Raw genomic sequence first — 17,902 nt, forward strand, 5'->3', positions numbered from 1 at the left:
CAAAGTGACTAGTCACTGCTGCATACATGCCTGAAATGTCATGTCTCATGAATGCTAATCCTGATGGTGATGGTAGCAAGCCAATTCACAATCATTTAGATTAAAAATAAAACTTCTGCAAGTTCATAATGCTTAGACGAAGGACCAGTCGATGAGTGCTAACGCGAGGCAATGAACAGAACCATCCGGAGCCAGCACTTTCCACACCACAGCTTGTGCATACGAAACGCAACGATTCGTTACTGATAGACAGTTTCCAGGTGGTAAAATAGCATACCCCTGCAAATTGGCAAGAGTCGCTAGTAAAAATCATAGACCTCAAACAAGTAACAGAGGGCTATCTAAATTTTCATTCTAAAGTTTACCTGCTGCATTATCGTTGGGAAAACAGAAAATAGTGACAAATTATTAGAGCCATCAAGTATCCGTTCAACTGTGAGCATATGCAGATTGTCTAGTGTTGTCTCTAGCATGTTAAGCGCAGCTTGATTGGCGTACAGGCACGCTTGAAGAGACTGCACAAAAACAAGTGCGACTTATCAATATTATCTATATCAACCTTTCTTCGTCAAATATCAAGAGTATGCTGTCTTTAATGGTAAAAAGAGCTTGTGTAAACATACCATGAATGAGAAACACAGTATTGCATAGTGGTGATGATGTATCTGCTCCAACATTGAATCAGTACTCTCGCAGTTGAAGCCAACCATATCAACACCCAAACTTGATCTGTGTCAAGTAAAATGGATGTGTCCGGTGTCCAGTTATTTGAACATTGTTAAATGTGACAAAATGCCCAGAATAAGAATTCAGAATCATAATCTTGGGTTCCAAAGGAAGAGATCTACAATTCATGTACCTATAACTTTGGCATATCAGGTCGGCCAGGTTGACAAAATAGGTTGATTCTGGAATCTTGAGCCCCATGGCTGGATTTGCTTCATGTGAGTGCATTACAGGATTTGATCCTGATGACATGGTTCTTAGAGAAATATTTTTCACAGATGAAATTACACTTTTGACATACTGTCGAGCCATGGATGCAACGTCTTCCTGAAGATCAGCTTCAGAAGGAAATTGGAAGGCCACAATCAGCATCGACAGTGGGTGGCTAATGGCTGCCTGCGCATTCCTAGCATTAAGTGCCTCATTTGGTGCGATATTTGATGATCCAGTATCCTCTCCCTGTAAAGAATACAGTAACAACTTGGACAAATAAATGAGAAAATAATAGTTAAGATAAAAAAAAGAACTAGCATCGTAGGAAGATGTCAATAGCGATGGCAAATGAAAACATTGGAACTCAACTGTATTTGAACCCAACAAGAAGATTCGAAAACCAGAACATAATAGAGCAGCATCATTGGGTATAGTTCTGTCAATTGGTGCAAAGATTAGTTCCGAGCAAGCTCCAAAACCCGTATCGTCCATTCCAGTGATAACCTGCATTAATTTACCCGAAAATATACTAATGTAAGATCTAAAATATGAAGTCTCCACTCATTCCAAGTTTTCAAATTGGAGGACTTCACCTGCAAATGATATAAATCCCCTGAAGAAACATGCTGTTGATTAGCACTCCGTTCAAATCGAATTACTTCCAATTCCTGGCATGGAAACAGGTATAAAAACATGTAAATGAAATCGAAAAGATTGGATAATAATATTATGTATGCAAGTTTGTGAAAGGCAAACAGTGGCAATAAGCATTATCTTGTCTACCATTTCCAAAATATTTAGTTATTAAAAAGAATAGAGCTTCATTAGATTCAACCAACCTCGTCGTCATGATTGGTGTGGCCAAGCATCACAGGAGTTCCAGATAAATTGTGGATAGTCGGTCCTGGATATGCATAGCAGGCAGCTTTCGAAAATGCTACCGAATGATCAGCAAAGTTGAAATCCATCCAAGCGGAACGGTGCTCTTTCAGAAGCCTCACCAAGCTTGCAGGGATTACATTCTGCCACCAATAAAACACACTGCTCGTAGTGCCCAACAATCACATTCCCCACGTTCTAGTCAATATAATAATATTATGCTGGAATTACTGAATTATACTTGAACAATGTTCCTAATATTTCTCCCATATAAGCAACCGAGACATAATTTAAATGTGCTAACAGTATTCCTTATTCTACCAACGTGTTTCATGCATTGCATCATGGACCATCATTGTATAAAAATTCTACCTCCTGGTCATTGTTCATCAAATCTACAGAATTTGAAACAACCTTTTAACAAGTGACAAATTGTTTGAACACAATCAGAATGCATGGACAAAATGTCGAATTCATCAAAACCATAATAGAATTCCAATTCTGTAGTTAGGTTACTCGTAACTAGATGGGGAGGGATCTTTCGTTCAGCTAATGGACAGAGAATATTAAACCCACATTAAGGGGTAATAGTAGGCTCATAAACTCACCTGAAGCAGTAAAGAGGCTTTCACGCAAATTATACTATCATAATTAGCACCCACTCCAAAACTCGCAGTTCGCTTAATGGACATAATAATGTCATCAGACGCATTGACATTCATCAATGTCCACCCATCTTCAGAAAAACAGTTGACAGCATCGTTGAAGCCCCTAGATACAACCACCACAGATATTAGGAATAACAGAGCTTGGGAAAATTGCACCATATAGATGATTTGACATGTAGATACAAAAGTCTTACCTGCAAAGTCTTCGGCTTACAGATCTCAAGAAAGCAGGGTCCTCATGGCAAGAATGTATTTGTTTGCCATTAGTCTCATTGCCCACATGCTCAATAAAGTGAAGTGCCTGTACATGAAAAATACTCAGTCAGTCTTCTGTGAGTAAAAATCTCAGTACATCCAACACGAAATATCTGCAAACTCTTGTAAACGCATGAAAAAAGGACAAAGTATTAGCGTGATTTGGTATCTGATTCTCCCAAAGCAAGAACATTAAATGTTAGTTCATTAAATGCGCATAATGCATTCTCTAACGTCTGGACAATGGGTATGTGGTACTAGCGACAAAAATATTTTGATTTTGGGGAAAATCAATTTATAATAATGATCGGGAGGAACTAGGACAGATTTAAAGCATTGTGTCAAACTCCTCTTTGGTGGCAAGGTAATAGCTATGGATAGTCAATGCACTCTGAGTACAAAGTAGAAGAATGGACATATTATAACAAGAATGCATGACAAACTTATGACCAATTAATAGTTCCGTAGAATTTTCAGAAATAAAATTGCAAAGAACAAAACTGAACCAATTCAAATTACAACTCATCAAGAATCAATTGTAAGTCTTTTGTATAAAAGAAATACTGGAAGATTCCCCTACATTGTTCAAGGAAATTACACATATGAGGATCGAATTTCATTAGCAGATAACCCGCTAACAATGGCCGTTAACTCTCATGATCTAAGGAATATGTTTGATTTATGTGTTTTGGAAAATGTAATGTGTTGAAGCATTAGACTGAAGGCACTCCTATTATAATTTGCTCTTCTAACGAAGCATGGCCCTACAAAATATAGAAGCTGGATAAAAAGAAACACGGTTGGGTAAGCTCAATACAAAGATTTCATATCTATGCTACCTATTATAGGTTACGCTAACTCTTTTTCCAGTTTTAGTCAGTACTGATGATTGGAGATGACACACGTAATTCATTTTCAGATTTTATACAATTCAAAACTAATCAATTGTAGGACAAGCAAACTTACAATCACCGTTATCACAAAGAGGAATGGAACAATCTATGAACACAAAATCTTGATGATTACAACCACATTTTGCACATGTTACAAATGAAGTACTTCACAAACCCCAGAGACATGGTTAACTAGGCAGACCAATTGACCTTGAGCCAAGCTCTAATATTCACACTTCAGCTCGTCAAGCTAATAAGTTAGGAATCGAGGCTGATTCAAAAAAATCAAGACCAAGCGAACTTGATAAGCCATTGTACAGTTAAGGCTGTTATGTTTGGCTTTAGACTCAAGTTCAGTTGCACAATACAAAAACAGAAGGGGTGTGTGTGTGTGTGTGATTTGAATCAATCTGAGGTTATATGATTTTTTTATAAGTTTAAGTATTTATAAGGATCATGTTACTATATAAATACATACAATTAGGCTCAAATTCATATACGTAGGTTCAAATGCGCAAGCCGCCTCGCGAGCTTTCAAATACATGTACTTACGCTCAAAATCGGCTTTCAAAAGCTTGAGCTCAAGGCTGATGCTCAACGGACCACACGTGCTAAGCTAGCAAGCAGATTCAACTCATGTTGTAGCACTACGGTCAACTATAAAATTTCACAAAGTTTGTTTCTCATTTGCCATTATCACGTAGCAACTCTATACCAATAACAATATGCTCATGTTAGGCATGATCTTTGGGGAGAAAGGAAAAAGTTTATTAGTAACATTAGATAGCTCAATCCTTACCTCAAGTCTATTTAATCTACAAAAGTTGACAAGATAAGCCTATAATATCATGCCATAACTATTGGTGCTTCTGGATGCTCCTCAAGATCCACCAACAAAGAGCAAAAGGCTAATGTGTCAAATTATACATGATAACCAACTCACAAGACCTAGTCCCCTTGCCGCATCCCATAGACTATCTTGCAAATAATTTCTCCTATGGAACAATGCCAAAAAACATGTAGTAGTATTCGCAATCAAACCAAAATACCAAAGTGTAAACATATTAATTCGTAATGAAATAATCATTTTCTCTATACATAAATACTTAATATAATTAGAAAATCCAAACACATTTCAACTCAAGTTCATGTCAAAATCATTGAGCTCGAGCTCAAACTTCTTGACATGATGATCAAACTTTATTCAACTCAAGCCAATTAAGGCAACTTAAACCTATAAAACTATCACCGATTAACAAAAACCGATCAAATAGTCAAACAAAAGAACCAACAAAAATCGCTCACTATCAGACCCAGTCCTAGCTCTATCCCAACTATTGGAAAGTAGGAATAAAAGCTTCTCACGGGAGATAGAAAATTTAAGTACTAGTATCAAGAAAACTGGCATCTTTATACTACATAATCGAGTCTACTAGAGATATCGAATTCCTAATATAACTTCCCCGAAAATGGAAAATTCTTATTAAGAAAGATTGCATCTTATGCTAAACTGCAACATCCAAATACATACATGGAATTCCTAATACAGCTTCTTTTAAAACTGAAGTTTTATAAATATATTGTGGCAACTCCAGAGCTAAGAAATCAACTACATTCTAAATCCAAAAAAGGTGCATAAAACATAATAAAGTCTGAATGATCGACTATAAGTCTATAAGAAAATATTGAAAGCTGGCAAAACATGAAACTATAATTAAAAAAGTTTTAGATCTTCCAAATCATCTTACAAGTTATCCGGGCCCATTTTCTGATCCTTCATGGAAAAAGTTCATTCTCCTTAGGAAAAATAGGAGGTAGAACTAATAAAAGTTTCTTTTCCCATCATTTGGAAATTGTTTCTAATCCAATATGTATTATAGGAATAAATAGAAAACGCTCATCTGTTACAATACAATAACATTGGCTTGATCAATGACAAAGTATAAATCTGCCATTTGTTGCAATCTTCTTCAGTGTAACTGGTGCTCGTGGACTTCATGGCTGATATCATAGATTTTTGCAACCATCACTTATAGTGGTAAGTTGTGTCAGTTGTAGCAGCCATTGTGCAGCAGTAAAACATGATAAGAATGTTTAAGTGGAAATAAGATTTTATAAACTAATCCTATTAGTAGAAAAAATATAATGAAATTATTAAAAAAGCTCACTTTTTAGGTATTCTTATCTTATCTCGAGTTCAACTATTTGGTAGTTCCAGCTCGAGTCCCAAATCTTTAGCTCCAATCAAATTTTCTTCAAGCATTCTTTACTTAATTTGCACCCTAACTTTAAACTTAATCTATTTGGTAAATGACACAAAATCACACATTTTGCTCACATGTGTGCCACTAGATCAATTTAATTTATTTGGGTTTAGCACCAAAATTAGTCCCTAATCTTTTCATGCTTAAACACAAATAATCCTGGTTGTTTTAACTACATTAATATCAGGACATCAAAATTTTACAATTTTGATCCCATAAGTTTGAAGGATTTACAATTTAGTGACTCGTATATATGCAAATCCATTAGGAGTTGAAATAGAGTTCACAAGAAGGATGGATTTGTCAAAGAGATGAAAAGTTAAAGCCTAACCTTGATAAGCGCACTAAAGGTTTTAAATTTAGACTTATCATGAGGGATAAAAAAATTAAATCATCCCCAAAAATTACCATTCCAGTGAAAGAGTACTCTAGGTAATAATCATTCCACCTAAAATGGCACAATTAATGGGCTAGCATGGGGTTAACCTTCACATTGTTTTGCTTGGCGCACCATGACACAAGCCCAGCGCGATTTTTAGGAACTCACGTTAGGCTTGCATATGGAATAGAAAAGGCATGCCTTAGCATTTTTCAGCCATCCTTTTTTAGGCTGGGCTGAGAAAGAGTGGGTGAAGCTCAACATTTTTCAAAGAATGAGCTTTACCCAGTTTAAATAAGGTTGGACTTCAATAGGCCCAGCCACCCCCTCTCTCTCTAGACATCTCGGTCTTCAAACAGTGGCTCGACTTCACACAATCGCTCCTCCTTCTCTTCAGTTTCAGGTTTCTCTCCTTGTTTTCTCCTCTTCAATTTCAGCTCGTCCTTTTTTCCTGTTTCCTCCTCTTTGTGCTTTTTAGTTTTCTTTTGGTGAACAAAAGCAACATAGCTTCAAATTTCCATATATTATGTGTTGTATTGCTGAATTTTCTTTTATAAGTGTTGGTTTTACTTATTTTTCCACATTAAATTATTATTCACTACACTACCTAAGTAGCAGGAAATAAGAATGTCATCCTCTTCTTCAATTCAAAAGGACCCTGGGTGGAATTATGGGCTATCCAAAAAATTCTAATAATATTTAGTGGAATTTTGTGGAAAGATTTCAAGAGGAGAAATTACTATACATAAGCAACATCTTGTTGGAGGCTTTAGGAATTCAACAGTTAGTTTCAAATGTCTTGAGCTTGTGAGTGAAGAAATCATAATATGACGAAGAAGAAAGAAACTAAATATCAAATTAATGTTATTCGTCATTTTAATGTGATTATTGAAGAAGAAGAATATTGGGAAGCTGAACAACAAAATATTGGTCATGGTAAATGCTATACATCTAGTTGTTCAGCTCGAGGCTAATATGTTACACTATCAGTGCAACCAATAAGCCAAACAAAATGGTCCAATCAATTCGTACTTCACGAAAGATGTTGATGAAGTTGTGCAGCAAAAAAACGGAAAATAAGCAAAAGTACTTGATGAGAGTGGGAATGAAATGACGGAGTATACATGTCCAAAAATTTGCACCTGGATGTATGATGTTGAACTTGCATTCAGTATTGTAAACTATGATAGTTTTAGGCCAGCAATCGAAGCCGTTAAACAGCATCGCGTTAGTCTAAAACCTCCTTCTTACCATGAGGTTAGGGTCAAATAATTGGAAAAAAAAATTAGAGCATACCAATACAATCTTGAAATCATGGAAAGAGGATGAAGCAAAGTATGGTTGTCGTTGATAGAAAATTGGGTGATCCAACAAAAAACATAGATCATTGATTAGTTTCTTGGTAAATAGCCCAAAAAGAATCAAGTTTGTTGAATTTGTTGATGCATCAGCTTATTCTCACACGAGTTGGGAAATGCTTGAATTACTTGACAAATTTGTGCAATGATTTGAGAAAAAAATGTGATTCAAGTCATCACAAACAGCGCAAGTGCGAATTTCTTTTCTTTTCAGCTACACATAGTATACCTATTTTTTTCTAATTTTTATTTAATTATTTTTTAATTTAACATTATTTCAATGTACATGATCATATTTAGAAGCAAAATATCACACTTGTTTCGGTCCCTTGGTGCACCTCACTGCACAGATCGCTTCAAACTTCCATACTTGAAAAAGACATATTGGCTAGTTGTGATTATTAATAGCTCTATATAGAATAGGTTACTAGTCTTGAAAATGCTGTGGGTTTTTATTGGCAAAAAAGATATGGTTAGGCTAGCAAAAACTCGTTAGGCCACCTATGTGAGTATTTGCAAGTATTTGTAATCAAAATTTTGAGTCTTACTATATGTATCAATATTGGAGTGTGTTTGAAAATCTAAGTAACTAATGTAAGTATACATATATATGTATATTTAATAAGTATAATTTCTATCTAGAATTTGTTTGATTACTATATCGAATTTTATGCAGCTCCATATCAAAGGAAGAAATGGGCTGCAATAAAAACGTTTGAATGATTTGGTTTATATCAAATATAATAGAGCTTTCAGGGGGGGGTATGATGCCTTCAATATCATTGATCCAATTGTTCTGGATGAAATAGATGAAAGCAATGAATAGTTGCAAGGAACATTACATATCAAGAATAATATTGATGAAAAGAGTTTGAAGATGGTGATTTAACTTGGGGAGATGTTGTACAAACTTCTGGAATAAATGAAGATGCATATAATTTTCGGCCTCCACCTTCAAAAGAATTAAGAAAAAATATATCTAATGCAACCAAAAAAAGTTTTATCTTATTGAAGAAGAGGAACAATAAATTAAATTCAATATGACTGATGAAAAAGATATTGATTGCTACAAATCTAACAGTGATAATAGAGAATATGATAATAATGATGATTTAATTGTTTGTGCGTAATTGATATTAAAATATATTGACATGAATATACAACATTTTTGTGTAAATATGCGGGATGCTTTAGAAAAAGGTGAGCGGCACCATCCATGGCTCCAGGGGACCTTTGCGTCATAATGGGCCGAGAGCCTTTAACAACTATGGGCTAAATCAAATTAAAAAGCTGAAAAAATGAAGTTTTATTCATTTTTTACTATTATACCCCTATATTCATTAAATAATACCAATGTATATGTATATATTTTATTTTATTTATATGAGGATAAAATACATAAAATGTAATACATAAGATTATAACATACCATATATAATGTCATATGTAATATGATAATATTTATACATCCATCGGGAGTGTAATATATTGCTTAGTCCATAATTAGATGCTCCTATTTTCTTTTGGAGAAGTCCAAAGTTGATGTCTAATTTCCTCAAATGACTTTTCTACAAACTACCCTTTCTATAAAGTAATGATGTAAAACAACTCCCAACTACTGATTGTAAGTTAATAATGTAAGCAAAATCTTCACTTTTTAGATTATCTGAAACTCCATTTCAATTCAAATATAGACATCCGTGTGCATAAATTTTCAAAATATATTATTGAATATATTTATTAAGTTTGTATATGAATTAAGTATATTTTGATGTATTAGATTACATTATGATAAGTGAAAGAATATACTATATAATAATATAGTTTTAAAAAATAAATGGAAGAGATAAAAATTTTAAATAATGACAGACATGGGAAAAAGAATATTGAATAATACAAAAAGAAATAGAAGAGAAAATAATGAAACATACTGTATGGAGATTATTTCTTTAAATAGTGGTAATTTAGTGGGTTCACTTAAAACAAGCCAAGGTAGTCATTTTTAAGGTGTTGGTGCCTTATATATACTATAAATAAATAGAAATGTAATTTATAATTGAAATTTTGAATATTCAAAAATAAATTACTATAAATATACTTATGTAGTTCATATGATTTATTATACTATATATGTTTTATATTATACTACAAATATTTTATAAAGACCATATTGTGATTCATTGTATAGTATTAACACTGAACAATGACATAATTCTTTATGTATATCAGTATATGAAACATGATATACACATGCATATCTAGTATCATATATTGTATCTATGATATTATGACATATTAATATCTAACATATCCTTGGTGAGAAGAACATCTGGAGAATAGAGTTCGAAGTGGATATTTATTTTAAATTTTAATTATTCCTAACATGAAGGTGAAATAAAAGATTCCTCAAATTGGAGGAGGAATAGTATTGATATCTGTATGCCAAATCAAATTTTGAGATTAATTATAATCTAAATTACTTCAAATTCAATGTAGAAAACAACTCAGAAACATTTCTAAGAAAACTAAATTTTTAGGTTAAAGGCAAATCAATATGATGAGAGACATAATGAAACCAATTCAAGTAAACAATTTTACTTACAGAAACAATCATTTGCTTGGCCATAAGTTCGGATGACTCATAAAGAGGTCGTACAACCTCTGGAACAGATGATGCCTGCAACAAGTTTATGCCTTTTATTCAAGTTGTTCATCAGAAGTAAGAATATTTAATTTAGAGCATCTTGCTACAGTGAACGAAGACTACCTCCAAGTCCAAGTGGTCAAGAAGATCTATAGTTGATCCTCCTTCACATGGGCGAATCAAATATCCACTAACCAGCATCCTCCCTCTCACAAATTCTAGGGCAACAGGTGAACTTGGTGCGCCATCAGAACCAGAAATTGATTGTTCACATACCTTTAACATAAGATATAAGAGCTAGAATCAAGTAGACCTAATAAGGAAAGTCGCCTATTTAGGAGAATCGACTTAGAGAGAATTCTATCTATCTCATCTAATTTGGTCTAGATCTAAAAGAGATATAGAGGCCATTAGGGTCAATTATAAGATTTTCAAAGATGTTTGAGAGTTTATAATATATTACAAAGCATTTGGTATACTTTTTAGAAAAAATGGTTAAAAGCTCAAAAAAACCAAAAAAAGATAGAAGTTCCTTATTTTTTAGATTTTAACAAACTCCTTCAAATTAATCACAAAATTGTCTTGGCTAATATTTTATAAGTTTCACCGATGTGTTATTCAAACAACTTATTTTTTAAAATATAATTTGATATCTTATAAAATGTATGAGCATACAAAATCTTTTAAATAAATTTAGCTAGTTGTTGGTCAGTCTCTCCATGCACATTCACTCATCTCATTACAAGGAAAAAGCAATCATACCACAAAGCTGCCATCATCTAAAATAGAAGTGTATCTTAATGTCCAGAAGTCTCGAGCACAAGCCATGATAGTAGGAGCGTAATACTGGAAACAAAATCAATGTTTGGAAGAAAATAAATATCAAAAAGAGATTTGAACAGAAAATAAAAAGCTTCAAGCTATAACTTTCTTGAATCTTAGCCAAAGGGACAAAAAGGGTTAATATTGCTAATAAGCAAAAGAAACTCTCTAAATAAGAAAATAAAACAACATGACCCCTTAAGCTTTTAGAAAAAAGCTCACTAATCCAACACTAGGGTTCGAATTATCCTTTTTTTCAAATTAAGAGGATCATGTTTTCTTTTTTCTTGTTGAGTAGGACTTGCTGAATTTAACCCTACAAAAATGTTCCACTATTTGCACACCTGTGTGTAGATTAATTCAATGGTTCCTCCATTCTCCACAGGATACTTGGCAACCACATCCATATTACGGCAAGATCGAGACCAAGAGAGCCGGTTTTTGAGGATTTCAATTATCTGCATGAAATGCAAAGCAACTTTTGGTTATATAAATCATATATTAAAACTGAAGAACAGTTGGTTTTCTTTAAGTTTCACCTAAATGCACTTGTACTTAAAATGGAACTGGAGTTTGGCATGCTCACATTAGAAGTATAAGTGATAATTAGGTTGAATCCCAACCTACTAGTCCTTGTGTTTATCTCCCTTGTCAAGTTTTGGTGGTCGCTCACAAAAATACAACAACTTATAGCATGCTACACTAACAAGATAGACACAGAAATACCAATTTGTTATAGAGTTATCCCATGCAAATAACATAGAATAGGATCTTTCAAGATGAATTTTCTAAAAAAATATTATGTCAACGAAGAATAGGATGAAATATAATTGAATAAATCAAAAACATTTTAATAATTGTGACAAAGAAAATGAATAGATAACAACAAAGTTTATTATGAATATTTTTTAGTTGTTGGGATCATGCCTTTTATAAGTATTTTACTGTAATATTTCCTTCTTTTGGTGCATGAATAAATTACATAAATATGTTAAAAAATAATTATGATAAAAATCTATGTACTCAAATATATGTATATTTCCTTTAATTTTTCAATATTAAATGTTGTGCTTTTGCTTTTTCTCCATTTTCAGCATATACGTTTATGTACAAAACTATATTGCATGGACACCAAAACATACTACATACACATAAAATTGCTTGACCTTTATGCTTATTTTTTAGAATAATTCTTTAATTCTACTTGTCGAGTTTTCTTTTTAGTGATTAATTTTTCATTAATAAGATCTATGTATCTTTTAAAGTACATCATATACAAGTTCATATGCTTAGATTTTTATTAATAGTTTAGATTTTTTGCCTAATTATTTACTAAATATGTTATCAATATACAAAAAAAGTAAAATAACAATTATGACTATTTACATAAATGCCATTAAATATAAAATTACTATGGGGACATTTTAATCTCTTCTAAAATTCAAAGAAATCTTCATGCTTTAGTAATAACACAGATACTAGAGCTTGCCTTAATAGGTTCACCAGGTATCGTAACGCATGCCCGTGCTGCTACTCCAATGCAAGTAGCTGAGACATAGATAGTCCCGGTGGATTCTGGATTACGCAGCTGAACAATAAACAAATCAATGGATCAAACTTAGCATGTAGAGGATGTCAAAATAACTCCTAAAAACATGTGGCAGCCTAAACCTTCAGCCCTGGAACAGGGATCCAGTTAACAGCAGTTCCAATGGCTTTGGAGAGGAACTCTTTCTTCGTTTCCTCAGCCAGTGAGAGAAGACTATATGAGAGAAAATTACAAGCAAGCAATCAGCTCAACATGATAGCCGTAAACCATCTTTATATAAAATTTTTGACATTCAACTATACCTGTTGTTATCACCAATCCTAATGGGAAGCTGAGGATCATTGGCTTCAGGCTGACGGCCCAAGTTGTAGGTGGTAATTGTCGAAGTTAACTGGGTCGCCATTATTTACTCATAAGCATCTGATAAAGTTAAAATAACTTGTACCCGGAATGAAGTATTCATTTCAGGAAGGACAATCACATCATTACCTACCATGCAACACATTTACTTCATTCCACTTTTAACAAACTTGATTATGCAAGATCACTGGATTATGGGATACGAAATCGATGTTACATGGGAGCATGAGGATTAGACTTTCTACACAATGACTGCTCTTAGAGACAGCTTCTAGCTACTCGTATCAACCTCACAAACTGATCAATATACCAGAGAGTTCATGTCATAGAGCTATATCAGAATATGTTTTCTAAGTAGATCATTTGCTAATGCAGAAGGATGGGGCACTAATTCCAGAAAAAGGATAGTGATGTATGTATGCCATATTGGAATGGAAGCATGCTGATGCGCATTCCAGAAATGGATTTTAAATTAAGGGAATTATAAACAATAATTAAGTAAATGCATCCAAATATATCCACAATATACTTTACTGGAGTGGTCAGAGAGTCAAGCAGTTAGAAAAGTCATCATTCGGGATCCAGATCAACAAACATTGTAGTCAGTGATAGACAATGCTCATTTGGGAGAGTGTAACATACAGTGATGACTTGGTTCCGCAAATGGTCATTCTCACATAATACTTGGGCTAACTTTTTCTGCAAGCCATCATTCTCTTGCCTTAACATCTTATTTGCTGTAGCCAACCGCCTATTTTCTAATGCAAGATTGCCATTTTCTTTCTTCTGCTTTTCACGACATCTGCAAGTAGACAAAAAAGCAATAAAAAGAAACTACTTTGATGATGTCAAATTTGTTCTTAAGTGAAAAGTGAATGAGACAACACAATTTAGTGCTTGAAAGGAAATTTTTCATGATCTCCCTAAAATGGAATTCAAGATAATGGGGATACATGCCGTCATTCGAAAACAAAATTACTTTGCACGATGAGCCATGCCCTGTGTTTTTCGTTCCATAACAACCATTACTAAGACACTCCATTTCCATAAAGAGATGATTCGGGATAAATGTCATAGCATTCATACCCAGACTGAGAATATCCAAGAAAGACAAAATGGTTACATTGTGAACAGTTTTTCAATCAATTACACAGGGATATAAAACATTTGCATCGAGACACTCAAAACTGCCTATAATGCTGCCCGAGTAATACTTCTCATGAGGCCAGATACAATGAAGCAGTGCATACTTCAATTGATTATTCTCATCCTTCAAAATATCTCAATCTTAGATCAAATAGAAACAATGTTACAAATATGTACCTAACCAAGCTAGTGTGAAGAATCTCAGCTCCTTCCATGGTAAGTAGAGAAACCCTACTGCCAGAGTTACGGCTATGCTTGGCATCATAAATTCAGAACGTAGATGGACAGATGAACCTTGCTTATGTTCTTGTACTTCTTCTACCCTGCTTATTATCAATTTCAAATCCACTCTACCCTACGGTAGGTTGAATGCTACTGCTATTCTTATGATCTATTCGTGTTCGTTAGCAGGTGGCTGAAATACATCTAGTCTATTCATATTTAAACTTTTGAGAGAAAAACAGAATATATGATAGTTTATAGACCATGATTCAACAAGGACCCAAATGATGTGCCTCAACTTAAGGATATTGATACAAGAAGAAGTCCTTGTTATTTCACTCTCTGTTGTACAGTGAGGTTAAAAAATCTCAGGCTTTTGTGTCCTAATCATTGTCTGTGATACATCATCCTCAGATTCTCTCTCCCAATCTTTTTTTTTTCTACATTATCTATAGTTTAAAATTCTTAAAATTGCTACACAAAACAATAATCGTACAAGAAAAAGTATTAATCATCCTTCTCCTGCATAATATCGAGTTTCACCGGATTCCAACGTGTATTTCAATTTGGATCTTTCTCATGCTTTTCCAATCTGCCTTGGTTTAGTAATGTTTCTATGATTATACCATTGTGGTCAACATTACTCCCTTCTCTATATAAAAAAGAAAAGGAAAACAAAACCCAAATTTTTCCTACTTCAACAAAATACTCTATATCCAATTAAAGTAATAGACAACCCTTTTTTCAGTACTTGCAACTGTAATCAATAATTTATCTATTCTGTGCTTAAATATCAGGTAACAAAGATATAGTGAACTAAGTGCAAATTGAATCTGAATTAGAGGATGTGTCTGAGATTTTACTCGAGCTACTGATAACAAGTTAGTAATATAGCTGCCAAACTTAATGTCATATATTTGAACAGCAACTTAAAAGCTTTGGACCTGCTTCTTTTCCATGAGAATTGAATCCTGAAGTTGGCATTCATTACCAAATTGCACCTCTTTTTCTAGTAATCCGACACTATTTCAATGTGGAACATTTTCTAGAAACATCTCCAACAATTTTCTCAAAAACTAAAGTGGATTAACATGTCATAGTAAATTCCAGCAAAAATAGTCTACTTGACCGATGATGTTAATCAATCAAGACAAGAATGTCAGATATAAGTTGAAGAGGTTGCAAGTTAAAGTCAATTAAACAACACTTAAGTAACAATCCTGTCTGAATCAGCTTAACCAAAGGACTATTACTCTAAAATCTTCAGGTCTATCAAGTACCGGGATAAACCATAACAATAATACATGAAGCATATTTGAGAGTTAAAAAGAAAACAGTAAAAGGTGTACTTGAAGACAAAAGCAAAGTTGGACAGAAGAAAATATCTCACCTGCGGTTTTGAAACCAGACTTTGAGTTGTTTGTTGTTTATGCCCCTCAGAATAGGTTGTTCACGCATAATCTGTGCCCGCCTGTAATGGTTTGGATTTGAGCATTCTGCATAAACTTTCTCAAGAACCTCAATCTGCTCTTCTGTGTATCGAGCATACCTTCCTCCCTCTGGACGTCCTCTCCTACCACCCCTGCCTCCTTGGCTACCCTCACCAATTGCCAATTCAGTTCTTGCCATTTCCACAAGCAAAAGTCTAGTACTAAAACTTAGTACTTGGATATGACTACACCAGATTTCGGACTAAAACACTATGTTCTGTGATATTCGTCTGTAATGTGATACTCACACATAAAAAGCCATGAAGTTTTCAGACTCAATAACCCAAAAGATGCTCCAAACCACTGTAGTTGTTGGCGTATTATAACCCAAAAAGCAGAAAGTCCTTGTTTGTTAGTGCAATACTTAAATGAGTAACCAGCGGTTCTTTTATTACGGCAGTTTAAAGTTTACAGGATTCTGAGAAAGGGGTTGCGTAACCCCTAATCTCCGCCAGGCATATGCTGGAATTCTATAGGATTGTTAGAGTCTGAACAAACTCATTTAACACCATTTATATTTGCTCCACTGTATGCCATAATTTCACTCTCGATTGTGAACATATTACAAGAATCTCAACTGCTTTTGTCTTGTACTTTTTTACTTTTCACCCACCAATTCTCAAAAACAATATTACATGAATCTTCAATATCCTCACTCAAAATCTAAAGGTGTTTTCACATTCTCAATTTTTCATAAATTAATTGATAAACCTTCAGACTCAAAGCAAAACCATTAAACTAGGCTTCCACTCCATGCTCATTAGAGTAGAAACATAGCATAATGTTAACAAATATATACATAAGCATCTAAGCATGGACAAATTGCCATGCATGTCTATTTGCGAAATTAAGATAACAATAGCCAACTTTTAACTAAACTGGACACAAGGACAACCAGACATATTAAACAAATATATAATCATCGTTATCTGTTAACGGTAATTATATGCAAATAATAGACAAGCATGTACATCCAATTACCCTGGAAAGCTGGCTAATGCTTATATGTATACATACTTCTATAGCTAATACTTGCACATTAAAGAGTGGGAGAAAATTAAATAAATAATAATAAATAACCTTCCTCATAAATTCAATCGCTTACAACAAAATAAAAAAAAATATGGGCAACCTTGTTTCCAAGGAACATACATATATGTGTATGTGAGTTCTGAATTCCCATATCTACAAACATAATCAAATTCTTTGAACTAATCCCATCACACGGCAGATAAGCATTAGGTGAATGAGCCCATAAATGCAAACAGATGTCACACAAATCCACGTCTCAAAATTCAATTTCATACATTTCTGTCAACATTATTCACATAAAGTCCAATTTGAAATTCGTATACACACACCAAACAGTGTGAGTGTCTGTGCGGGTTGGTGTTGGGAGCCACTTTTACATCCCTTTTGCTGTCGACAACTGTAGAACCCCATCCGCTTCTCTCGAGTGCGAAAATACTTCTCCCAAAAAGTACATGTAGTAACAAAACAGGCAAGCCCTCAATTTCCGCCATTGTTGTTTCTGAAAACAAGCAGTGAGCACTAAAATTGTTGACCAAAAATGAATTTGACCCCTTTTAATCGTCGGAAGAGGCGGGAATGAGGGGTGCGTGTAATTCTTTAAAACATTAGGGAAGCATTAGCAATTCTTAAAAGTTTTGGGTTCAAAATCATATTACTCCAAACTCAAGTTATCATAAAATTTATCTAACATTAAGGATCAAATATTTTTAAAATGGTCTTTTTAATTGTTTGAATTATGATTTCTATAAAATAATACAATAAAGTAAATTTTTATTTATTTCATTTCATATCTTGTAATAATGTTCTTCAACAACACTCGATTTTATTAATTTTTTTATTTTTAATTGAACATTATAAACGATATTTATATAGTTATTTCATAATACAATCAAGAAATCGAATATACGTAAGCTCCTTGACTCTGCCATTTTGACTATTTGAAGACATTACTTGTTGTTTTTTCAAGACATTGCTTGTTGTTCGACACCGTTTAGTGACTTG

The 17,902-nt window shown here is 33.7% G+C and overlaps 1 protein-coding gene across 3 annotated transcripts; it reads right to left on the reverse strand.

Moving 5' to 3' along the window:
- On the reverse strand, positions 1 to 16,105 carry LOC105166610 (homeobox-leucine zipper protein REVOLUTA-like). 3 transcript variants are annotated; one of them, XM_011086029.2, is made up of 19 exons: positions 15,928 to 16,104; positions 15,769 to 15,849; positions 13,653 to 13,812; positions 12,953 to 13,041; positions 12,773 to 12,863; positions 12,591 to 12,689; positions 11,446 to 11,559; positions 11,042 to 11,125; positions 10,403 to 10,555; positions 10,238 to 10,312; positions 2,681 to 2,787; positions 2,427 to 2,589; positions 1,779 to 1,961; positions 1,533 to 1,607; positions 1,309 to 1,443; positions 860 to 1,185; positions 624 to 729; positions 366 to 515; positions 1 to 279 (listed from the first exon to the last, which is right to left on the reverse strand). In XM_011086029.2, exons 1-19 carry the CDS (start codon positions 16,005 to 16,007, stop codon positions 133 to 135), a joined length of 2,418 nt encoding a protein of 805 aa, XP_011084331.1. In that variant the 5' UTR covers positions 16,008 to 16,104; the 3' UTR covers positions 1 to 132. The 3 variants fall into 3 exon arrangements, with proteins under 3 accessions (XP_011084331.1, XP_011084330.1, XP_011084333.1); XM_011086028.2 differs by having other exon boundaries at positions 15,769 to 16,105; XM_011086031.2 differs by lacking the exon at positions 11,042 to 11,125 and having other exon boundaries at positions 15,769 to 16,104.

The sequence above is a fragment of the Sesamum indicum genome, linkage group LG7, assembly GCF_000512975.1.
Source record: "Sesamum indicum cultivar Zhongzhi No. 13 linkage group LG7, S_indicum_v1.0, whole genome shotgun sequence".
NCBI classification, from domain to species: Eukaryota; Viridiplantae; Streptophyta; class Magnoliopsida; order Lamiales; family Pedaliaceae; genus Sesamum; species Sesamum indicum.